Source organism: Ranitomeya variabilis, chromosome 4, assembly GCF_051348905.1.
Source record: "Ranitomeya variabilis isolate aRanVar5 chromosome 4, aRanVar5.hap1, whole genome shotgun sequence".
NCBI lineage: Eukaryota > Metazoa > Chordata > Amphibia > Anura > Dendrobatidae > Ranitomeya > Ranitomeya variabilis.
The window spans coordinates 611515760-611542033 of NC_135235.1; the positions used below are offsets into that span (position 1 = coordinate 611515760).

Here is a 26274-nt window from a genome sequence, read left to right on the forward strand (position 1 = left end):
TTAATATTTTTTCCCCAGGGATCTGCCTACTCCTCCAGCTAAGAATATGTGATGACTACTTGGTTTTTCTAGTGGACTGTAGAATAAGATCCTCAGTTTCCCCTTTGTTTAGTCCCCAAAACATGGAACCCTCGAGAATCGTCTGTCTTGTTGCCTTAGTAACAGAACTCTCAGGTAATCTGAGGGAGAACACAACCTGATCACACATGAATGAGCTTCTCGGTTAACCTCTGCTGCTCCAGCCGAGCAGCGATCCAGCCAGTACACCCCCACCGAGGTCTATGTAGCACCAAAACCTTTTTTTCCGCATGAGAAATGAGGTATCGTTGAATTCATGAAACTCACCAGTAGGGCCATAGGCGAACACAGTGGCATTATAACCAGAGATGACTCCTTCAATCAACCCTTTGGTGGTGAGGCGGTACACGGTGTCCTATCGGAGAGAGAAATAATAGATATATAGTGGATCATGACATAATTAAAATGTATTTTCCACAAAAAAAACCCAGTTTTCAAATGTGACCAAAGGAAATGTCAGTACGAGAAGAAGTCCAAACAAACTTCAAAATGGCTAATGTGTCCAATAATAGGAGACAAAAATAAAGCCCTATGATAATGACCATAAGCTAACAGTCTTCTAGGGCCTGTGCTCCTACCTTGTGCTTTACTCCCTGCAGGACTGAGGCCGATTTAGGTGGCTTTTTCATTGCCCCAAACTGTAGCATCATTGGAGGCAATTGTGGGACACTTTATCCCTTATGGGGGTACAATTTATGTCTTTTTAGGTAAATGTGACGCACTATGGGGTCCATTCATCATTGCTATTGTGCATTTTTTTGACCAATCTTGCATATTTTGAGCCTTTGCGTTTGTGCCACATTCACCTTTCCATTTGCACCTTTTTTTTTTTAAGTCTTTTTTATGTGTGGGCAAAGTTTATGGTTTCCAAATATTTTCGCCTGACCTGATAACTTGTGGACTTTTCAAAAAAGCCACAAACTTTGTCACAAATGTGCTCCAGTCCCTCTCTTCTCTTCTTCTTCCCCTGGAGTGATTTTCCACCTGAAATTTTGGCACAAATATTTGTGATATTTTAGTGGAACGGGGTGTGCAGAATTCATGAACCGTGTATGCCATTTTGATGAATTTGATGCAAGAAACATCAGCAAATACCACAAGATAAAAAAGAAAAGTGACTTCCAAAAAATTGCAAATGATGATTTGGGCAATATTGCTGGGTACTATATTCTTTTTTGGGGCACTATATAACTATTAGAGTGAATACAAAGCACTCTGCCTTTTGGAGGGCACTTTATATGGGACAATATTTTTGAGGAACTATTCTTCATGTTCATTCTTTGGCTCACTAGTTATAATTTTAATTACAGAAAAAAAGCTGCCGGCGGTAGATTTGCTTCAAGATCGATGGCAAGACTGGGGGCTATTTCCTGAAGTGGTTTCATCTAGGAAAACCTCAGCAGATGCGTCAGCGTCTGAAAGACATTGTGTGTACAGTCTCTTATATAGGGTGTTATATTGCTATGTATATGGCTTCAATGGGAGACATTATATCCCTTTTATAGGACCCTGTTGGTCACTTTATCCCTTTTGGAGGGCAATATCTGTAAAGCATGAAATCTTTTTTTTATATTAAAATTTTCTATAGGGGCACTACCGGTGAGAAACTGTAGCCATTTTAAGAAGGACCTGCCACTTGCTATTAATATGTATATTTTTACCTAGTGTAAATGCCGCTGTTCTCCTGAATCCGGCGTTCTTTTTCTTTTCTTCCTACGCCTCTCTGTTCTTAAGATATGTCCCCTTCTTTCCTGCATGTTAGTCTAGTCTTTTTAGCAAATTGGGCGAAGTCCTCAAGAAGACTCACACGAAGACCACACCCATTTGCTAACAAGACTAGATTTACATACAGGGAAAAGGAGGCCATATCTCAGGATCGGAGAAGCTCAGGAACAAAAGAAAAACAATGCCGGATTCAGGAAAACCATTTCATTTATACCAGGGAAAAAAATTACATATTTATGAGAAGTGACAGATTCCCTTTAAGTATAATATATACCTTTTTGGAGCACTATATAACGCTCATTGAGGCTACATTGTTTATTATTCAGCTTTTCCAGAAATTAATATAGCTATGAACTGGCAGAAGAGAATTTTCAACAAGAAAGGAATAGCTTAATTTGCTACAATGGCATTATGTCCACTAGCGGCTCAGTCCACGTATGAGAATTCTTCAGTGTAAGATTACACTTCAGACATACGGCATAAGGAAGCAATCTCATGGCAATTATGTACTTAAGATATTATCATCACTTATTCAGTTTGTATGTAAGGGCCATTAACGCTCACTGGAGTCTTCATGAGTAATATTTACCAGGGCTTTCCAATTACAATGCTTTAGTAAGATCATACAAATGTCAGTAACCTATCGATTTAACTAAATCTTAATTCCCCCCAATAATTCCAAATCAGGTTTTTCATGATTTTACCTCCTTCATGCAAATTTGGCCTCTAGAGGGCAAATACGTGAAAAATGTGTCCCATTGAAATTATAGAAGATCAAAAGCCCTACATTTATCTGAAAGGCAGGGGCTGCCGATAATTCTGTATGAAAATCCCATTTGTACCGTAATATTGCATTAAAGATCTGGGAGGAAATCATAAAGGGGTTGTTCATTTTTGACAATTCATTTCTGTTTGAAGGATAGCATGACCATAGATTTCTGTACCCTCCAGTAATCAGCTCTAACATTGCAAAATAACCTGTGTTCAATTTTTCTGCAGCTTTCCCACAGGATAAATGAAGCATTACCCAGTTTCTACACTGTCTAACCTAGGGAATACAATTATTTTCTAGCCCTCAAGAGATGGAGACACTCTTATAGGCAGCATTGAAGGAAAGGCACTTTTTATTTTATTAGAAATCTGTTTTCAAAACTAGAAAACCTCTTTTAGGTTAATGCCCACTTTTTAAGCAGGAACTGTGAGTAGACAAAGAGGTTAGATCAAGATCTGTGAAGACTCTTGGCCATATACAAGATGAACCCTCTAGCATTTTAATACCTATATAATTGGAGTCATCCAAGGAGCACATAACGTTGCTGTGTAGTGCCAATATATACAGTGGCATGTAGAAATTTGGGAAAATGGGCCAACACAAAAGTTTGGGCACCCTGCATGGTTAGTACCTAGTAGCACTCCCTTTTGCAAGTATCACGTCTTGTAAACGCTTTTTGTAGCCAGACAAGTCTTTCAGTTCTTGTTTGATGGATTTTCATCCATTCGACCTTGGAAAATTCTTCCAGTTCTGTGAGATTCTGCATGCACTGCTATTTTGAGGTCTAGCCACAGATTTTCAATGATGTTCAGATCAGGGGACTGTGAGGGCCACTGTAAAACCTTCAGCTCGCCCCTTTTGAGGTAGTCTATTGTAGATTTTGATGTGTGTTTATGATCATTATCCATTTGTAGAAGCCATCCCTTTTTCAACTTCAGCTTTTTTACAGATTGTGTTATATTTGCATCAAGAATTTGTTGAAATTTAATTAAATCCATTCTTCCCTTTACCCGTGAAATGTTCCCCTTGCCATTGGCTGCAACACAACCCCAAATGTTTGGTGAGATGTTTTTTTCTTGAAATTCTGTGCCCTTTTTTCTCCACACATACAGTACCTTTGATCATTGTGGCCAAAGAGTTCTATTTTAACCTCATTGCTTAACAGGACTTGTTTCCAAAATGCATCAGGAATGTTTACATGTTCTTATGCATACTTTTGACTCTGAATTTTATGGTGAGGACACAGGAGAGGTTTTCTTCTGATGACTCTTCCGTGAAGGCCATATTTGTGCAGGTGTCTCTGAACACTAGGACAGTGTACCACAACTCCAGAGTCTGCTAAATCTTTCTGAAGGTCTTTTGCAGTCAAACGATGGTTCTGCTATCTTCTTTTAGCCTTCTCCTGCTTTGTGGGCCTCCACCATTTTCATTTTTAGAGTGCTAGGCAGCTGCATCCACGGCTGCTGTTTTTTGGCACAAAGTTAGAGGAGGCTGGGTTTTTATAAAGCTGAGAAATTTGCATCACCTGTCCTTTGCGCTAAAGATGATAGTGAACAAGTCATAACCCTGACAGGTTAAAAACCTTGGTGAAAGTTATATGAGCACACAAATCTCCAAGGGTGCCCAACCTTTTGAATGGACCGATCTTCCTTTTTGTAATTTTTAAAATGTAAAACATGACAATATATATATATATTGCCTAAAATACAAGGTAAATGTGTCACCTTTAACTTTAGGTCTTTCAGAGATCATTTTATCTTCAACTTGCTTAACTGTTCACAATAACAGTCATTTTGACCAGGGGTGCCTAAACTTTTACACCACTGTATATATATTTATATTTTTTAACGGACTTCGGCTTGATCTTGAGCTATGGATACTTGATGGATGAATGATCTGTAGGAAGATTGATCTTGTGCAAGTCTATATAGGTCCATCAGGGTCTTCTCTTCTGTTATCTTGATAGTATCAAGCCATCAGGTTTTTGGTCTTCCTCTTCGCCTTATTCCATCTATTCTTCTGACCACGATGTCCTCCGGTGATTGCTCTCTTCATATGATGTGTCCAAAGTAAACAAGTCGTAGATTGGTGATGCTTGCGTCGAGTGAGATGTCGGGCTTGATTTGTTCCAAGATTGATTTGATTTTGTTTTACTTGCCATCTATGGTATTGATAACATCCTTCTCCAGCACCATATTTCAAAGGGTCAATTCTTCCTCTTTCTTGTTTCTTTATAGTCAAGGTTTCTCATCTGTATGTTACTACAGAACAGACCAAACTATGTAAGAACTGTTCTTACGAAATTTTCCTTGATTTGATGAACATACGATGTCAAAATAATTCCATGGCCATCCATGGCATTTTCAACAAGATGTTAGGGAGGAAATTTACAATGATATGTGGTGAGAGCATTGGTGAAGGCCCAGTGGCAATTGTCCCTTTTGCTCAAATAATCCAGGCATGGTGAGATAACCAAGTTGGTGATCTAAGCATTGGAAGATACTAACAATAGCTTGGTTTACAAAAATGTGCTTGCTTGGAGGGAGCAATAAAAATAATGGCGCCACAGCAGTAATCTTAGGACTAACAGATTTGTTTGCATTCTCAGTTAACCATTAATACCCAATACGAAATTCGGGAGTCACACATACATCAAGAAGAAGAGGTAACACAACCCAAAGCACAAAGAGGCAACATGATCCCATCAAGGAGGTAACATTATCTCTGAGCGGTCTTGTATTTCAACTGTCCTCATTCTTTGCTCAGAGGCTTCTATCAAGGGCAAAAATGCCTCGAGAAGACGGCTAGGAAAGCAAAAGTGTAACAGAATAGGAAGCGAAGTCTAATAATGAGAGTAGACAGGAATGAAGGAAAGCTGGGCGAGCCAGTACTAAAAAGACAAAAGATAATAAGAAGAGGACAATGACCAACCAGGGGGTGCTAGGAGGAATGTGTGACTTTACATAAGACATCAGGAGGTAAAGCTATAACTCAATAAATCCCCTCCACACATGAATGAGAGAACAGTAAAACAAAAGACAAAAGAAACCTTGAGATTACTAGCCGACCCCTTTACAGATTCTTTACATGTTCAGTCATTTATGAGATTCTCCCAATGCTGGCAAAGGTGACTTTAGAAGGACTCAATATAAGTTTGAGAGAGATACAAAAATTATTTTCCAAATTGCCTACAGTAACTCAGGGTCAATCGACGATACAATATTTGCCACAATTTTCCAAGTTTACATTAGAGGAATGACCCAAAGGATCCATTATCTGAAAGCTAAAACATCTATAATCCTTCACATTCCATCCAAGCAAAAGGAGTTAGCTGGTAAGAAATGTGAAGGCTACAGCAGACGTGGTTGATTGGGGGCAGTGGTCATGTGTTGTCTTTTTTAGAAGTTGATGGCCAGAGACCAGTAAATGACACTGTATTAAGTGTGGAGGAGTAGTGTCATTTCAGGAGATGAGTGTTCTTAAAGGGGAGGTCTTTTGGAGAGGTATAATTGAACATGCTCTACAAGACTTTGATGATGAATCTCATTGATATCAATGTCTGATTGGTGCCAGTCCAACTATTGTGTCAGCAAAGCGCTAGAGCTATTGAGTTTCTGTTGGCTCAACTTGCCTTCCTTTATAGGCTTCATTGCTGGTCATGCATAATGTTTGGTCAATTATGTAGCCTCCAAGAAAATTAGGGCAATTACATGAATCACAATTTACAATTTACGCCAACATTTTCAGCTATTTTGTGGATGATCTAGAAGCAGTGATTGCCAGGCTTCAATATAAGAAGGAGTGAAATGATTAGTGCTCACATGACCAGGTAGAGCACCCTTGCATGCTTGTGTGTTGCCTCCTGCTGAGTGAGTATAATGCTCCCATGTACAAGAACATAATCACTACAATACTGTCCAGTTTTATACAGGAGTATAACAACTATAATGCTGCCCCCTATGTACAAGAACATACCTACTATAATACTGCCCCTATGTACAAGAGTATTACTACTATAATACTGTCCCTATGTACAAGAATATAACTACTATAATACTTCCCTATGTACTACAATATAACTACTATAATACTGCTCCTATGTACAAGTATACAAGTATATAACTACTATAATACTGTCCCCTATGTGCAAGAATATAACTACTATAATACTTCCCTATGTACTACAATATAACTACTATAATACTGCTCCTATGTACAAGTATATAACTACTATAATACTGCCCCCCTATGTACAAGAATATAACTACTATAATACTGCCCCTAAGTACAAGAATATAACTATTATAATACTGCCCCTATGTACAAGAACATAACTACTATAATAATGCCACCTATGTACAAGAATATTACTACCATAATACTGCCCCCATGTACAAGAGTATAACTACTATAATATTGCCCCTATGTACAAGAATATAATTACTATAATACTGCTCCTATGTACAAATGTACAAGAATAGTACTACTATAATACTGCCCCCTATGTACAAGAATATAACACTATAATACTGCCCCCAATACATATGAAGCTACATAACGTTATTATGGGTCTGGTAGACAAATTAGTTCAGCACAAACCATTAAGCAGTTAAATAATAAACAGCCGTGGAGACATCTGAGGAATCATTCCTGAAAGACTCCCAATGTGCACTCTCTCTAGAGGTGCCACCTGAGCACCATGCTCTCTAGATACATTGCAATATGTAGCAGAGAAAGGTTTTGGCGCCTTCATAGTTATACTTGTTGAGAAGACGGTGAAGGTCACCTACTCCTTTGGAAATAAATACAGACTTTTTCCCAGATCCATCATCATTAGCACCAACACATTTAGACACAAGGACATACAAATCACAATGGCTGATTATGAAACTCCTATTAGGGTCTTGGACAACAGGGATCCAGCTCCTGTAGGTCCTGCCTCTGCTACTGGGTGTCGAGACTTCCCTCCCCTGAGGAACTTCCATTGTTGGAATGATGGCATGATGGCATTGAATTGGGCAAAGGTTACAGAAAACGATGAAAGCAACAACTTTCTCACCTATTGTGTGTGTCCAAACCTGGATGTTTGGGGCATTTTGATCTTTTTTCTTTGATAACCTCTATCATTGATGGTTACCAATATTTATAATGCGTCTGCAGGGCTCACAGTACTCAGATTTGAAGTCTGGAGCCAAGTAAAAATTAAAAAACTGAAAATAGCCCAAGTTTCCAAGGAAGTCCCAAGGAAGATACTAAATGTTAGGTTTATTTGCCCTTATTCATTGGTTTGTCATGTTACTAATGATACCTAGATGCTACTGTATAGTTCAGTTTTTCTATGTATTGTTACATCGACATGTCTTCCAGACTTTCATTATAGAGACCAAAGCACAGTACCTGGGTAGCAGAGTAGTCAAACGCCACATCAAACATGTAGGACTTCTCACGGGAACGGTTAGCTCTCAAGATGTCATCAGGGTCTTCCATTGGATCCATAAGAACCACCATCTGCAAGGAGTTATTGCACAGATTTATAACTTTCAGTAACTGTATCATGAAAAACCACTGAAGAATTATATATACCCCATGGTTCACTGCTCGGAAGAGAAGACAATACTTAGTTACTGTATATTGTTTGTTTGACCCTGTTTTCTTATTCTTCAGTTTTTCATAATTTTGCATGACTGCTCAATAATCTACCATACCCATTGGTGTATTAGCCATGCAGCTACTATGGCTCTCACGTGATGGGTTGTCTAATGACCAACCATGCTACCAAGCACATTTTTTAAATCTGTCCATGAAAGAGTGGATTCGATAATCTCCAAATCTACAATCAAGGGGTAACGATGGGCTATATTAATATGTACTGACGTCATGAATGGGAAGAGTGACTGAAGCTACACAAACCCTTTACATATCTGTTCGATATTTCCTTCAAACTCTCTTCAAAACTTGCACGCTTTGCAAAGAACCTTATCTCCTATGGGGTCAAGGGCCCAGGTTAGAGAAATCCAAGAAGCCTGATTCTGTCTTCCCTTGATATCTACCATTTGCGCAGAGTTGTGCAATGCCTGTACACATTGCACAATTGACTAGTCCCAACAAAATTGTCCCGATCATCTAATGCATATGGGCACCATAAGAAGCAAATTCAGTGCCTGATATTTTAGCATATGTCCTAATTGACCCTTTTCTCAGAATTGCTTAGGGTCCCTATACAGAATAGACAGTGATGGTTCAGCCAGCAGCTATCTCTCCTGACTCCTCCATACAACGGACAACTCTATTGCTATATTCTCTATGAGAGAGCCACTGATGAACTCCTCTGACATCAGCTTATCTTACAAAGAACAAAAGGGTCAGCAGTACATATTTGGACATACAGGATCATTACCTCCTCCGACATCATCTTTTGGGGAGATTCAGTATGCCCCCATACCCTTTTGACTGTTGGCTTCGTCCAACGTTAGTCTAAACAGTATGGGGGCCATTGGTCTTCTTCCATATAGGTCCAACTTTACTATGGCCACCCATAGTAAGAGGTGAGTTCCATGTGTTTCCTACATTTGTGGGAATTTTTCACTACAATTTGTTGCTCCTCATTCATTTTCAAGGTTCATCCTCTTTTGCAAGTTGCATACCAGACAGTCCATCTCTTTGTACCAGTGACATTCGGCACCCATTTTGCTAAGAGGTCGTGTTCCTCAAGGAATAATATCTATGGTATTATTCAGAGGAAAGCTTCACATCAGTAAATGAGTGGGGACTTTGTGAGCAGATGGCATTAAGCAGCATCGTCTCTCAATTATTCTAAGTCAGATAAGAGATTATTCCAGAAATGACGCCAAGCTGAACAGACACTATACTGTGCCAGACTCCAAACTGGTACACCTGAGCATATGTAACCAGACAATGGCCACCTTCACTCCTCAACCAGATGGTGTTACCTCAGCTACCTGGAACAAAGACAACTATTTAGTCTGACCCCAGCTGTTATTGGAGGACATACAAAGAGGAATTTTTGGAAGATTTTTCTGACAGTGACCGATTTTCTGGCTATGTCATTTTGAAAGTATAAAATATACAACCACGGGCTAAGTACACTACAGGTAGGTAGACATTGGATTCAAGGGGTGTAAAATATGACTTTTATGGAATTTGGACATCGGTCTTCTGGCCAGTTTTTGATTACAGAGGGTAACTCAACTAGAGAGCAATTGGGGCATCTGACAAGTCCATGCCCCCTTGTGAAGGTTAAAGTTGAAGAACACATACCAGTTACAGAATGTTAAGTCACAAAGGATTCACATCCAACTCCGACCCAATAGAGACACACCAAACTTTGAACCCACAACTAACACCAATTCTTTAGAATTCAAAGGGAAAATAAACTCCAAGCAAATGTGGCGCTAAGCACCTACGGATTTTTTGAATGCATCCACTTCCAGTGAAAAATGTTAATAAAAATTCATTTATTTTCTCAAAACAAAAAAAGTAAAATATATTTGTAAAATATTTTTAAAATACAGTACTGTATTTTAAAAATATTTTACAAATATACTTTTTTTTTTTTGTTTTGAGAAAATAAATGAATTTTTATTAACATTTTTCACTGGAAGTGGATGCATTCAAAAAATCCGTAGGTGCTTAGCGCCACATTTGCTTGGAGTTTATTTTCCCTTTGAATTCGCCACCTATGTGGATCCGAAGCAGGATCAACACATAGTTCTCCAAAGTGAGCTGCACACCTTATTGGATTATGCAACATACGGAGAAGAGTTGCCTAAAGAATTGATTCCTTGAGAATCTCAACGTGCATTTCTTACCGATAGAAGGTGAGCATAACCACAACTAAAAGAATTTTTTTAACTGTTGGTAAAAACGTATTACGCTCAGAGGAAGCACCGCACTTGTCTCTTTTTTCCCTCTTTCCCTAAACCAGGGTATTTCTAAAGACTAATTCTTTAGAGAACAAGAGATCCACATTTAACCCCAACCCAATAGAGACACAAAAGGTCCTAATAAGACTCCACCCTATAGAGACTGAAAAGGTCTACATCTAACACCGACCATATAGAGACAGAGTCCACATCTAACTCTAACCTTTTGATCCACATCGAATACCAGCTCTATAATGATATACTATGCACATCCAAAAGTCAATCCATACTCCAAGTCTAACTGCACAGAGACAAAGAGGGTCCAACCCGACAGAGATACAAGTGTCCACATCCAACGACAACCCACTAGAGATACAAAGGTTCTACAATCAAGGTCAACCTTTAGAGTCGTGAAGAGTCCCCATCTAATACTATCCCTATTATGATACAGTGTCCACATCTAAAGCCAACCTTTAGAAGTACAAAGGGTAAACCATCAACTCTTACCCTATAGAGACAGAAAGGGTCCAATTCCAGCACCAGCACTATAGACATACAACATGGCCACATCCAACATCAACTCTATACAGGTACAAAAGATCCAAACATAACACCAACCAAATGGAGATACAAACAGTCCATATTCATGTCAACTAATAGCGTCCTAAAGGGCGATTCTCACCCTATACAGATACAAACTAACACTAATCCCGTAGAGATCTAAATTGTTCATATCCAACTCTAACCATATAGAGTCAAGAGGATCCAAACCCAGCATACCCTATAGAATCTATAGTATAGATGAACCGATGTCAAAGTCAGCCCTATAGAGATACAAACATCCCCATCTACTGTCAACTTACCCAAGGGGTTCACATCCAACTAAAACCATATGGAGACACAGAGGGCCCAAACCCAGTATACTCTATGAAGGAACCAAGGTAAAGATCAGCCCTATAAAAATACAAGAATCCACATCCAACGTCAACCTATACACAGGATCCACACTGATTCGACCTCTATAGAGATACAAGATATATAAAGGGTCCACATCGAACTCTAACTATATAAAGACACAGAGTCCCATCTCTACAGAGAAACAATGGGTCCACATACACCAACCTATAGAGAAACCAAACCTCCAAAGACAAGGTGAACCCTATAGAGATACAAATCGTTCACATCAAACCTCAATTTATACAAAGGATCCACAACAAGTGTAATGTTATCGAGACACAGAGGGTCCAAACTCAGCATGCTTTAGAGATACAATGGGTCAACATACAATGTCAATCTATAGAGGTACAAAGAGTCAAAGTCCACACCCTGTTACTTTGAATGTATGACCAACCCTCCCTGGCTATTGTTATACACTTTCTTTATTCCATCTCCCACCTGGCATTTTACCAGAGGGGTCACTTAAGATACTATCGCCTTAATTATCCTTTGCAGATCACAAGAAGCCGTGGCTATAAGATGTCTCAAGGAGCCATCTGGTTGTTACATGGGAAGTTGTGTAATCCCAGTCTGGTGTCTACACCTTAAGGGTCTTACATCTGCCATATGTTATGGAAGGGTGCTGGGGCACTAGCGCACGGCCGTGGTGACAGAAGGAGGCTGATCTGCACACATATACTTACACCCTCATCATTGTACTAGGAAAGCAGATCTAGGCTTAAATTTACAAAGATGATGAAAAGTTTATTTTACATGACAGCAGTTGCCTTAATTGGCTACTCCCTAGCCACGTATATATGTATGTATATACTCCGGGTAGGGACACGTAGGGAAAGCCAAGAAGCAGGTGATGTCTGAGAGAGGGCATTAATGCTGCTAAGCATATACAGGTCCTTCTCAAAAAATTAGCATATAGTGTTAAATTTCATTATTTACCATAATGTAATGATTACAATTAAACTTTCATATATTATAGATTCATTATCCACCAACTGAAATTTGTCAGGTCTTTTATTGTTTTAATACTGATGATTTTGGCATACAACTCCTGATAACCCAAAAAACCTGTCTCAATAAATTAGCATATCAAGAAAAGGTTCTCTAAACGACCTATTACCCTAATCTTCTGAATCAACTAATTAACTCTAAACACATGCAAAAGATACCTGAGGCTTTTAAAAAGTCCCTGCCTGGTTCATTACTCAAAACCCCCATCATGGGTAAGACTAGCGACCTGACAGATGTCAAGAAGGCCATCATTGACACCCTCAAGCAAGAGGGTAAGACCCAGAAAGAAATTTCTCAACAAATAGGCTGTTCCCAGAGTGCTGTATCAAGGCACCTCAATGGTAAGTCTGTTGGAAGGAAAAAATGTGGCAGAAAACGCTGTACAACGAGAAGAGGTGACCGGAACCTGAGGAAGATTGTGGAGAAGGACCGATTCCAGACCTTGGGGAACCTGAGGAAGCAGTGGACTGAGTCTGGTGTGGAAACATCCAGAGCCACCGTGCACAGGCGTGTGCAGGAAATGGGCTACAGGTGCCGCATTCCCCAGGTAAAGCCACTTTTGAACCATAAACAGCGGCAGAAGCGCCTGACCTGGGCTACAGAGAAGCAGCACTGGACTGTTGCTAAGTGGTCCCAAGTACTTTTTTCTGATGAAAGCAAATTTTGCATGTCATTCGGAAATCAAGATGCCAGAGTCTGGAGGAAGACTGGGGAGAAGGAAATGCCAAAATGCCTGAAGTCCAGTGTCAAGTACCCACAGTCAGTGATGGTGTGGGGTGCCATGTCAGCTGCTGGTGTTGGTCCACTGTGTTTCATCAGGGGCAGGGTCAATGCAGCTAGCTATCAGGAGATTTTGGAGCACTTCATGCTTCCATCGGCTGAAATGCTTTATGGAGATGAAGATTTCATTTTTCAGCACGACCTGGCACCTGCTCACAGTGCCAAAACCACTGGTAAATGGTTTACTGACCATGGTATTACTGTGCTCAATAGGCCTGCCAACTCTCCTGACCTGAACCCCATAGAGAATCTGTGGGATATTGTGAAGAGAAAGTTGAGAGACGCAAGACCCAACACTCTGGATGAAGCATCCTGGGCCTCCATAACATCTCAGCAGTGTCACAGGCTGATTGCCTCCATGCCACGCCGCATTGAAGCAGTCATTTCTGCCAAAGGATTCCCGACCAAGTATTGAGTGCATAACTGAACATTATTATTTGATGTTTTTTTTGTTTGGTATTAAAAAACACTTTTATTTGATTGGTCGGGTGAAATATGCTAATTTATTGAGACAGGTTTTTTGGGTTATCAGGAGTTGTATGCCAAAATCATCAGTATTAAAACAATAAAAGACCTGACAAATTTCAGTTGGTGGATAATGAATCTATAATATATGAAAGTTTAATTGTAATCATTACATTATGGTAAATAATGAAATTTAACACTATATGCTAATTTTTTGAGAAGGACCTGTATATTAACTCTAATCATGCCTATCACCCTGCAACATTCCCTTTAATGGTACAATCTCTGCTTCCTGTCAACTGCTGCCTATCACCCTGCAACATTCCCTTTAATGGTACAATCTCTGCTTCCTGTCAACTGCTGCCTATCAGCCTGCAACATTCCCTTTAATGGTACAATCTCTGCTTCCTGTCAACTGCTGTCTATCACCCTGCAAAATTCCCTTTAATGGTACAATCTCTGCTTCCTGTCAACTGCTGCCTATCACCCTGCAACATTCCCTTTAATGGTACAATATCTGCTTCCTGTCAACTGCTGCCTATCACCCTGCAACATTCCCTTTAATGGTACAATCTCTGCTTCCTGTCAACTGCTGCCTATCACCCTGCAACATTCCCTTTAATGGTACAATCTCTGCTTCCTGTCAACTGCTGCCTATCACCCTGCAACATTCCCTTTAATGTGCCTGCTGAATGTTTGCTAAATTCATTTGTTGTATTGTATTAAATACTTATTGCTGCACATCCATGCTGAGGTCACAGGAGATATTATCTTGTGCAAGGGGAGGTGTTAGAGCATATGGTTGTGGCCAGGCTCAGTGCCATTGATCATATAACCTCCCCTGGGGTGTTGGCCAATTGCTAATTTATCCCAAATAAGGACCCACAATCCCTCTCACCTGATCCTTTACTCTGCCCTATAAATTTAGTAGCATCTTAAGGGGTGCACACGTGTGGGGTCAGGCACGCGCATTCCTGCAGCTAAGCATAAAGACGCCGCAGTTATTTCAACGGCCGTTAGTCACGGCAGGAGTCAGGACCCCACTTTATGTCGCTGTCTCTTTTGCATATGTCTGTTGAGTAAGCACTTATTACTTGGATCTAGCTTTTCTATTAACCCATCTTACTCCTTCACCATGTTTACATGCCCCTCCAGTGTTTGCTCCACTGATCCACTCTCTCATTCGCTATCCACAAACCCCAGCACCAACTAAATAATCATCTCTACTGCACTCTTACCTCCCCACCTGTCCTCCTCTGCTGACCTGCTCCTCAACCTCAAATCTGTCCTAATAAAACATAAAACAAGTTGTCCACTCTCTTTCTCCCACCTGCTCTCCCTTTCTCTGCTTCTCCTCACTGCTGGTGACATATCTCCCAACCCTGGACCCCCACAGTGCATACCTCCCATTACTACCCCCTCCTATTGCTCCCTATCTAATACAAACTACCGCAATCTTTCCAACTTAAAACCCGTGCCCCTGATGCCCACCCCCCTGCTCCCTCTCTCTGGAGCACTCTGGAACTCCCGCTCAATCTGCAATAAGCTTCATGTGATTCATGACCTTTTTCTCTCTCACAAGCTTGCCATCCTTGGCCTCACAGAAACATGGCTAACACCCTCTGACACAGCCTCCCCTGCTGCGCTGTGCTACGGCGGCCTACCACTGGCATCCATATCCTCACTCGATGACACAGACAGCGCCACTGCTTTCTACAATGCCACGCTCGCATCAGCTATTGACACAGTCGCCCCTCTTGTTCATGGCAGAGTGCGACGTATCAATAGACAACCCTGGCACAATAACACCACTAAAAGGCTACGGCAACTGTCCAGGGTTGCAGAGCAGCATTGGAAGAAAACATATTCGCAAGACGACTTCACTGCATTCAAACAGGCAACACTCGCTTTTAAATCGGCTCTCATCTCTGCAAACAGGCCTACTTCACAACCCTCCTATCTTCCCTATCCTACAACCCCAAACAGTTATTCAAAACCTTTAACTCCCTCTTCCGCCCCCCACTGCCCCCTCCAACCACCCTCATCTCTGCTGAGGACTTTGCCACACACTTTAAAACTAAGATCGGCCAAACATGGCAAGTCTTCATTGTTCAACCACCACAACCCCTTTGTATACCAGACCAATGCCCAAACCCCATAACCTCCCTCTCCAAGATCACTGAAGGGGGGCTTAATTGTCTCCTCTCCAAATCGCACCTCACCACCTGTGCGCTCGACCCCATCCCATCCCACCTCCTCTCCAACCTCACCACCACTCTTATCCCATCCCTAACCCACCTCTTCAACCTATCACTAACTTCTGGCACCTTCCCTTCTGCTTTCAAACATGCCACAATCACGCCTATCCTTAAAAAGCCAACCCTTGATCCAACTGCTATGTCCAGCTATCGCCCAATATCGCTGCTTTCATTCGCTTCCAAACTCCTGGAGCAGCACGTCCACGCTAAACTTTCCTCCCACCTCTCATCTAACTTGCTCTTTGACAATCTACAATCTGGTTTCCGCCCCCCATCACTTAACTGAGACAGCCCTGACCAAAATCACTAACGACCTACTTACAGCATAAGCTAACGGACAATACTCTGTACTCCTCCTTCTAGACCTGTCCTCTGCTTTTGACACAGTTGACCACTGCCTCCTACTGCAAATCCTCTCCTCCTTTGGCAGACCTATCCTGGATCTCCTCATACCTTTCCAACCGCACATTCAGCGTCTCCCACTCCCACACTACCTCCTCATCCCACCCTCTCTCTGTTGGAGTCCCCCAAGGCTCTGTTCTAGGACCCCTACTCTTCTCAATCTATACACTTGGCCTGGGACAACTCATAAAGTCCCATGGATTCCAGAACCACCTTTATGCTAATGACACTCAGATCTACCTTTCTGGCCCAGACGTCACCTCTCTGCTGTCCAGAATCCCGGAGTGTCTATCAGCCATATCCTCCTCCTTCTCCTCTCGCTTCCTCAAACTCAATGTGGACAAATCTGAACTCATCATCTTTCCTCCATCTCATAGATCTTCCATACCTGACCTATCTATCGCAATTAACGACATCACGCTTTCCCCCATACCGGAAGTCCGCTCCTACACACTCATCCGCTCCTCACCCAACCGCCTCCAGGACTTCTCCAGAATATCCCCCATCCTCTGGAATTCCTTACCCCAACACATCCGACTATCAACCACATTCGGATCCTTCAGATGGAACCTGAAAACCCACCTCTTCAGGAAAGCCTACAGCCTGCACTGACCCCGCTGCCTCCTCACCACTACCGAAGCTACCGCCTCACCAACATCAGAACTCCTACAACGCTCAACCTATTGTCTCCGTCCCCACCATCCTGTAGAATGTAAGCCCGCAAGGGCAGGGTCCTCGCCCCTCTGTATCAGTCTGTAATTGTTAGTTTGCTTACTGTATGCGATATCTGTAATTTGTATGTAACCCCTTCTCATGTACAGCACCATGGAATCAATGGTGCTATATAAATAAATAAATAAAAATAATAATATATGGTAGTATAGGTGGTAGAATATCTCTAAAGGGCATCTCTCTACCAGAATGTCTAGAAGACCCATGGAGAAAAGGAAAGACCTCCTAGAGACCTGGGTGAACTCTTCTTATCCCTTCAGTCCTCACGGTCTGGTTATGGGGTCTGTATTTGTTTTTGGGGGGTTTGATGTCTGTACGTTGTGGGGTCTTCATTAGTTTAGGTGATATGGGTCTGTAATTAGGGAGTCAGTGATCTGTCTCATTTGAGGTCTGTATCTGTTTAGGGGGTCTGGTCTGAAAACTATTGATTTCCGGGGTCTGTATTTGTTTAGGAAATCAGTATTTATTTAGAGGGTCTGCTCTGGAGTCTATATTCATTTGGCGCGTGGTCTGCACTTTGTATTTCTTTAGATTGTCTGATCTGGAGTTTGACTGATTTGGCCTGGGGGCTATTAGTTTAGAGTCTCTAGGGTTTTCATTAATTTAGGGGACTGATCTGGGATCTGTATTAGTTTAGAGGGCTTAGTCTGAGGTCAGGATTAATTTAAGGGGTCTGGTCTGGGGTCTATGTGTTTTGGTGGCCTTGCCTGGGGTCTGTATTTGTACAAAGGGCGTGGTCTATAATATGTATTTAAGGGGTCTGATCTGGGGACTGTATTTAATTTTTTTGTATTTAATTTAGCTGTTTAATATGGGGGTTGGTACTACTTTTGGGGATTGGTCTGGGGTCTACATTGGTTTAGTAGCTCTAGTCTAGGCTCTGTATTTGTTTAGATGGTCTGGGGTCTGTATTAGTTTTGAGTGTGTGGTCTGGAGCCTGGCCTAGAATATGTATTAGTTTAGGGTCTGATCTGGGGTCTATCTTAGTTTTAAGGGAACTGTTTGGAGTCTGGGGTCTGTAGACATTTAGAGGCTCTGGCCTGCGGGGTACATTAGTTTGAAGGGGCTGTTTCGGGGTCTGTATTCATTTTGGGGCATGATAAGAAGATCCAATGTACTACTTGTGATTCAGTCCTCCTCATCATTACTAGCCGCTCTGTGGAATACACAGATGATATCTGACCATTTTTTCATTTTCAGCCATTTCATACTATCATAATTCTGGGATATTACTATAGCGACACGGCCCCGCAGAACAGTGAGGAGCCATCAGCCGCCATAAGCGCCTCTCTCCTGGTTTCTGACCTGTCTACCTCCTGTCAACACATCGTCCAACGCTTCGGATCGGCCATATTTCCATCTGACTGGTCTCATTACTCTAGGGGGATGCACAGGGGGTAATGCTTGAGATTGCTACCAAGAAGACAGCCTTCTCAATCTAACTATATTACTATGCACCAGGAATAGTGTCCGCCAGGAATAGTGCCCACCAGGAATAGTGCCCACCCATTATAGTGTCCACCCATAATAGTGCCCACCAGGAATAGTGTCCACCAGGAATAGTGCCCACCAGGAATAGTGCCCACCAGGAATAGTGTCCACCAGGAATAGTGTCCACCAGGAATAGTGCCCACCAGGAATAGTGTCCACCCCTAATAGTGCCCACCAGGAATAGTGTCCACCCGTAATAGTGCCCACCAGGAATAGTGTCCACCAGGAATAGTGTCCACTAGAAATAGTGCCCACCAGGAATAGTGCCCACCAGGAATAGTGCCCACCGGGAATAGTGTCCATTCGTAATAGTGCCTACCAGGAATAGTGCCCACCAGGAATAGTGCCCACCAGGAATAGTGTCCACCCATTATAGTGTCCACCCGTAATAGTGCCCACCAGGAATAGTGCCCACCAGGAATAGTGTCCACCAGGAATAGTGCCCACCAGGAATAGTGCCCACCAGGAATAGTGTCCACCAGGAATAGTGCCCACCAGGAATAGTGTCCACCAGGAATAGTGCCCACCAGGAATAGTGCCCACCAGGAATAGTGTCCACCAGGAATAGTGCCCACCAGGAATAGTGTCCACCCCTAATAGTGCCCACCAGGAATAGTGTCCACCCGTAATAGTGCCCACCAGGAATAGTGTCCACCAGGAATAGTGTCCACTAGAAATAGTGCCCACCAGTAATAGTGCCCACCAGGAATAGTGCCCACCGGGAATAGTGCCCACCAGGAATAGTGCCCACCAGGAATAGTGTCCACCCGTAATAGTGTCCACCCGTAATAGTGCCCACCAGGAATAGTGTCTAACCGTAATAATGCCCACCAGGAATAGTGTCAACCAGTAATAGTGCCCACCAGGAATAGTGTCCATCAGGAATAGTGCCCACCAGGAATAGTGTACATCAGTAACAGTGGCCACCAGGAACAGTGCCCACCAGTAATAGTGCCCACCAGGAATAGTGTCCAGCTGTAATAGTGTCCAGCTGTAATAGTGTCCACCAGGTATAGTGCCCACCAGTAATAGTGTCCACCAGGAATAGTGCCCACCAGTAACAGTGCCCACCAGGAATAGTGTCCACCAGGAATGGTGCCCGCCAGTAATAGTGCCCACCAGGAATAGTGTGCATCAGGAATAGTGCCCACCAGGAATAGTGCCCACCAGGAATAGTGTATATAGTGCCCACCAGTAATAGTGCCTACCAGGAATAGTGTCCACCAGTAATAGAAACCACCAAGAATAGTGCCCACCAGTAATAGTGCCTACCAGGAATAGTGTCCACCAGGAATAGTGCCCGCCAGTAATAGTTCCCAACTGTAACAGTGCCCACTTCTAACAATGCTCATCTGTAAAAGTACGCACCAGCATTAGTGCAGGTGGAAGCTGTAGCGTACTGCCAGCCATGAATATTGTACAGATATGACCAGCAATTACTGGAGTTGTTGGTTTTGGTCTCCAGTAACACGATCGGCCTCACCTGTTCATCCACCTTGTGGGCGATGATGGTGGCTCCTTCCACCAACTCCGTCTCATTGATGGGCCGGACGCGGAGGGCGACCTGTTGTGGTAAAAGAGGAGAACATTTCCTGTGTCATCATAACCATATTATATTCTGTGTATAGAGGACTACAACTCCCAACATAGAATAATACAATATAGCACATTCTGTGTACAGAAGACAACAACTCCCAACATGCCCTGACCACTGGCCATAGCCATGATGCTTACTGTGGGGTCGGGAGGAACTGTGAATAGTTAAAAAGTTATACAATTTTCCAATGTACTTCCTGCATGGATTCCTCATCCACCAGACCTCTGCTTGCTGTCACTGAATCGGACGCTTCATTGTCACTTCCACTGGATAGAAATGAGCCCTGACCATGTGATGGCCGCCCAGGTGTGTGACCCATCCACATAGTGGAAGAAAAAATAAAATAAAGGTTTCTATTCAAAGGCAGCAAGCCGAGGTCTTGAAAATCATGAGGAATACAGAAAGTAAATTTGAAAATTATATATATATATATATATATTTTACAATACAATACAAAGAATAATATATATTTGCTGTAACGGGAACATTCCACTATAAAACCAACAGATCAGACAATCGCTGTTCTAGCAACTCCCTAATAACGAACCTGTACTGTAATCCCGCCAGGTAAGTGCTTTGTTAATTACCTCTCAGGCAGTTTGATGTCAGACTTAATTACAAGTCATTACTGTCCTAATCCTGCAGTGAGACCCCCAGCGAGGGATTAATATGCGCACAACGACTGGGCAGAGCCCAGCGAGCGAACACGGCATTCAGCAGCAGCGCTGAGACACGCCGAGGAGGAAAGCGGGTTATGCCAGGACTGCCAGCGAGATTAACTCACTCAGCCCCGGGCACGGCCCAGCTCCTGAATAGCTGCAGGCAGTGTATGGGACAATCGCATGTGGAGCAATTCCCATATATATGCCATATGTATGTATATAGTAGGAAATTGCTCCATATGCGATTGTCCCATACACTGCCTGTAGCTATTCAGGAGCTGGCGTCGTTATTGGGCCTAATGGATCGACTCTCCATCTCCGGGTCAGTGACCCCGGCCGTATTATGTCAGTCTATGGAGGATGTGGGCTTATCAGGGATATTGCGGGATCGCTGTTCAGGGGATTTTGTGATAATACAAAAAATTGAAAGTCATAAATTAAAAAATAAGCAATCAAATAAAAACTGTAGATTCACCCAGAGATGGGCAGAGCTGCTAAGAATGCTGCCCCATGTATGTTAGCCCCACATAAGGTGGTCATACTGGGGTCTGTCAACTATGGAAAATTGCACATTGTAGATATGTGCGTGTGTGTTTATATATATATACTGTATATAGGCAGAACATAAGTGTATACATGTATATCAAATGGATAGATAGATATATATGAGGTAGATGGATAGATAGATAGATATGGGATAGAAAGATAAGATAGATAGATAGATAGATAGATAGATAGATAGATAGATAGATAGATAGATAGATAGATAGATAGATTTGGGATAGATAGATAGATAGATAGATAGATAGATAGATAGATAGATTTGGGATAGATAGATATGAGATATATATATAGATAGATAGATAGATAGATAGATAGATAGATAGATAGATAGATAGATAGATAGATAGATATGGGATAGATAGATAGATAGATAGATAGATAGATAGATAGATAGATAGATAGATATGAGATATATAGATAGATAGATAGATAGATAGATAGATAGATAGATAGATAGATAGATAGATATGGGATAGATAGATAGATAGATAGATAGATAGATAGATGGATAGATAGATAGATATGGGATAGATAGATAGATAGATAGATAGATATGGGATAGATATGGGATAGATAGATAGATGATAAATAGATAGATAGATAGATAGATAGATATGGGATAGATAGATAGATAGATAGATAGATAGATAGATAGATAGATAGATAGATAGATATGGGATAGATATGGGATAGATAGATAGATAGATGATAGATAGATAGATAGATAGATAGATAGATAGATAGATAGATAGATAGATATGGGATAGATAGATAGATAGATAGATAGATAGATAGATAGATAGATAGATATGGGATAGATATGGGATAGATAGATAGATAGATAGATAGATAGATAGATAGATAGATAGATAGATGATAGATAGATAGATAGATAGATAGATAGATAGATAGATAGATAGATAGATATGGGATAGATAGATAGATAGATAGATAGATAGATAGATAGATAGATAGATAGATATGGGATAGATAGATAGATAGATAGATAGATAGATAGATAGATAGATAGATAGATATGGGATAGATAGATAGATAGATAGATAGATAGATAGATAGATAGATAGATAGATAGATAGATATGGGATAGCTGTGCCCTTTCGTCAGTCCCAATTCTGCCCCACATGCCATAGATAGTGGGTCCCTGGGCACTATATGTAGGGGGCACCAATAGATGAGAAGGGTTTGGGGGGGGCATGTGGTTACCGTCAGCTGCTGGTCCTTGGACTCGCCTCCGTCCTTCATGGCTGATGGAAGGTGCAGCGCCTTTATCCGTACATGTCAGCCGCAGATCCTACAAGCGGCAGCTCCTATAGAATAAAGCATGTCTGATCAGAAGGACATGGTGGCTGAGGGGGGCAGTCATGTGGGTGCAGAGAGGCAGGGGCAGGGGCAGGGGCAGGCTGTGAGGAGTTCACCAGGTTCCTCTCACTCCTTCATCTCATGGATTCCCTGGAGATTTGGAAACCCAACACAACAAACCAACCCCAGCTGTCACTGCAGTGCTCACATGCTCCTCCTTGTGGCTGCTGCGGATACTGCAGCTCAGCAGAATTGTATTTTTTCTATTTACCTATGGTAGGAATTTTTGATAGGCCAACCCTAAATATATGTGTACACCACTAGAAACTCCCAATGCCATCCTTGCCTGAAATAACTTAGACTCACCATATGTGCTTAAAATATGGGAAAAGTTTTTGTAAAGTGGACTTACCCTTTAAATATTCTCAGTACTTGTTCTTAGGTGCAAGACGAGCCAAGCTCTCTGGGAGCTCAGATATGGGATACTGTATGTATATTCCACACAATAGGGAATTGCTTTACATGGAAGGAAGTGGGAAGTCACTAGTGATTTTCTTTCAAAGTCAATCAATCTCTGCATACAGCAGCCTGGATCTCAGCTTCCTGGTCCCCTCAAAAAGCGACTTGGTGGAAGTAGTATACTGAGTTCATGTTAAGCTGACATGCAGTTAATATACAGGATTTTATTTAGGAATTAAGAGAAAGAATTATGGCTTGCAATGCCATACACGACCATGAACGAGAGTGGCACTGTTTATGGAAAAAAATAACAGGCCCTTTTCTATCATTTCATGCCAGCTGTTATTATCAAACAGATTCCAATTAAGTTGCAAGATTCTGTTTGGCTTAGCCTTGTAAAACGATTTATATTCTGCCAAAAAAGATATTAATGTAACAGAAAAAGAGGCCAGATGGGACACCAACGTCATAAAAAGACGTGGGCGCGTAACAAGCCTGAAGGAGGCTTACACAGGACTGCACCAGATCCTCAGAATCCAGATAAAGAACTATAATAGTATCATACAACAGAATACAACTCAATGTTTAGAGGGAATTTGAAAATGTCCAGAACTTGTACATAGGGGGCAGTATTATATTAGTTATATTCTTACACATAGAGGGCAGTATTATAGTAGTTATGTTCTTGTACATAGGTGGCAGTATTATAGTATACTAGATGGTAGCCTGATTCTAACGCATCGGGTATTCTAGAATATACAGTATATGTACTTTATTTATGAAGATTTTAGAATAATGCAATTTATACACAGGATTCGGCCGGCCGCGACCAATTAGCGAAGCGTGGTTCAAATCCCGCGCCAATTCGCAGCCGGACTGCGCCTGTCGCTGATTGTTCACGGCCAGCCACGTAGTATATAGCACAGCCACGTAGTATATAACAGCCCACGTAGTAAATAGCACAGCCACGAAGTACATAGCACAGCCACGTAGTATATAACAGCCCACGTAGTAAATAGCACAGCCACGTAGTACATAGCACAGCCACGTAGTATATAGCACAGCCACATAGTATATTGCACAGCCACGTAGTATATAGCACAGCCACATAGTATATAGCACAGCCCACGGAGTATATAGCACAGCCACATAGTATATAGCATAGCCACGTAGTATATAGCACAGCCACGTAGTATATAACACAGCCCACGGAGTATATAGCACAGCCACGTAGTATATAGCACAGCCCATGGAGTGTATAACAGCCCACATAGCATATAACACAGCCACTTAGTTTATAACAGCCCACGTAGCATATAACACATCTCACGTAATATATAACAGCCCACGCACGCAGTATATAACTGTCATGAATCCCCAATGGCTAGGGATAGCACAGGATAAGCAAAGTATAATAAATATCGGACGAGCTCTAGGGTGATGGAACCTGGGCTGACCGCTGCCCTACGCCTGACAAACGCAACTAGAGATAGCCAGGGAGCGTGCCTACGTTGGTTCTAGACGCCACGCACCAGCCTAAGAGCTAACTAGTACTGCAGAGAAAACAAAGACCTCACTTGCCTCCAGAGGAATGAACCCCAAAGATATAGTTGCCCCCCACATGTATTGACGGTGAAATGAGAGGAAGGCACACACATAGAGATGATGTATATAGCTTTAGCAAATAGAGGCCCGCTGAAAACTAGAAAGCAGAATGACACAAAAGGGGACTGAGCGGTCAGCAAAAAACCCTAATAAAAAAAAACCATCCTGAGATTACAAGAACCCATGTGCCAACCCATGGCACATGGGGAGAACCTCAGTCCACTAGAGCAACCAGCTAACAAAGAGACATTCTAAGCAAGCTGGACAAAAAACCAAACAACTGAAAATCAGCACTTAGCTTATCCTGAAAGATCTGGGAGCAGGTAGGCAGGAACCAAACAGAGCACATCTGAACACATTGATAGCCGGCAAGGGAAATGACAGAGAGGCCAGGTAAAATAGGAAACACCCAGCCTCTGATGGACAGATGGAAACCAAAGGCCGCAACCCACCAAAGTCACCCAGTACCAGCAGTAACCACCAGAGGGAGCCCGCAAACAGAATCCACAACAGTACCCCCCCCTTGAGGAGGGGTCACCGAACCCTCACGAGAACCCCCAGGGCGATCAGGGTGAGCTCTATGGAAGGCGCGGACCAAATCAGTCGCATGAACATCGGAGGCGACCACCCAGGAATTGTCCTCCTGACCATAACCCTTCCACTTAACCAAATACTGGAGTTTGCGTCTGGAAACACGAGAATCCAAGATCTTTTCAACAACATACTCCAATTCTCCCTCCACCAGCACCGGAGCAGGAGGCTCGACCGAAGGAACAACAGGCACCTCATACCTCCGCAACAACGACTGATGGAACACATTATGAATAGCGAACGATGCTGGGAGATCCAAACGGAAAGATACAGGGTTAAGAATCTCCGAGATCCTATAAGGACCGATGAACCGAGGCTTGAACTTAGGAGAAGAGACCTTCATAGGGACAAAACGAGAAGACAACCACACCAAGTCCCCAACAAGAAGTCGGGGACCCACGCGGCGACGGCGATTAGCAAACTGCTGAGTCTTCTCCTGAGATAACTTCAAATTGTCCACCACCTGATTCCAAATGTGATGTAGCCTGTCCACCACCACGTCCACTCCAGGACAATCCGAAGACTCCACCTGACCAGAGGAAAAACGAGGATGAAACCCCGAATTACAAAAAAAAGGAGAGACCAACGTGGCCGAACTAGCCCGATTATTAAGAGCAAATTCGGCCAGTGGCAAAAAAGCAACCCAGTCATCCTGATCAGCAGAAACAAAACACCTCAAATAAGTTTCCAAGGTCTGATTAGTTCGCTCCGTCTGGCCATTCGTCTGAGGATGGAATGCAGACGAGAAAGACAAATCAATACCCATCTTGGCACAAAACGTCCGCCAAAATCTAGACACAAACTGGGATCCCCTGTCAGAAACGATATTCTCCGGAATCCCATGCAAACGAACCACGTTCTGAAAAAACAAAGGAACCAACTCAGAGGAGGAGGGCAACTTAGGCAAGGGCACCAAATGAACCAT

The 26274-nt window shown here is 42.3% G+C and overlaps 1 protein-coding gene and 1 long non-coding RNA gene across 2 annotated transcripts in view; one reads left to right on the forward strand and one right to left on the reverse strand.

Annotated features, from left to right (window-relative positions):
• Positions 1-22857, reverse strand: part of KIF19 (kinesin family member 19) — a 64470-nt gene extending 41613 nt beyond the window's left edge. The window contains exons 1-4 of the mRNA XM_077253396.1: positions 22599-22857; positions 20035-20115; positions 7973-8083; positions 346-433 (exon numbers count right to left, since the gene is read on the reverse strand). Of these exons, the coding sequence (XP_077109511.1) occupies positions 346-433; positions 7973-8083; positions 20035-20115; positions 22599-22637 (319 nt within the window). The 5' untranslated portion in view covers positions 22638-22857. The remainder of the gene's footprint in view (positions 1-345; positions 434-7972; positions 8084-20034; positions 20116-22598) is intronic.
• On the forward strand, positions 1390-8074 carry LOC143766048 (uncharacterized). Its single transcript, XR_013213505.1, has 3 exons — positions 1390-1505; positions 5184-5287; positions 7943-8074. It is a non-coding gene; the product is annotated as an uncharacterized LOC143766048 (long non-coding RNA).
• Positions 22858-26274: the final 3417 nt, after the last annotated feature.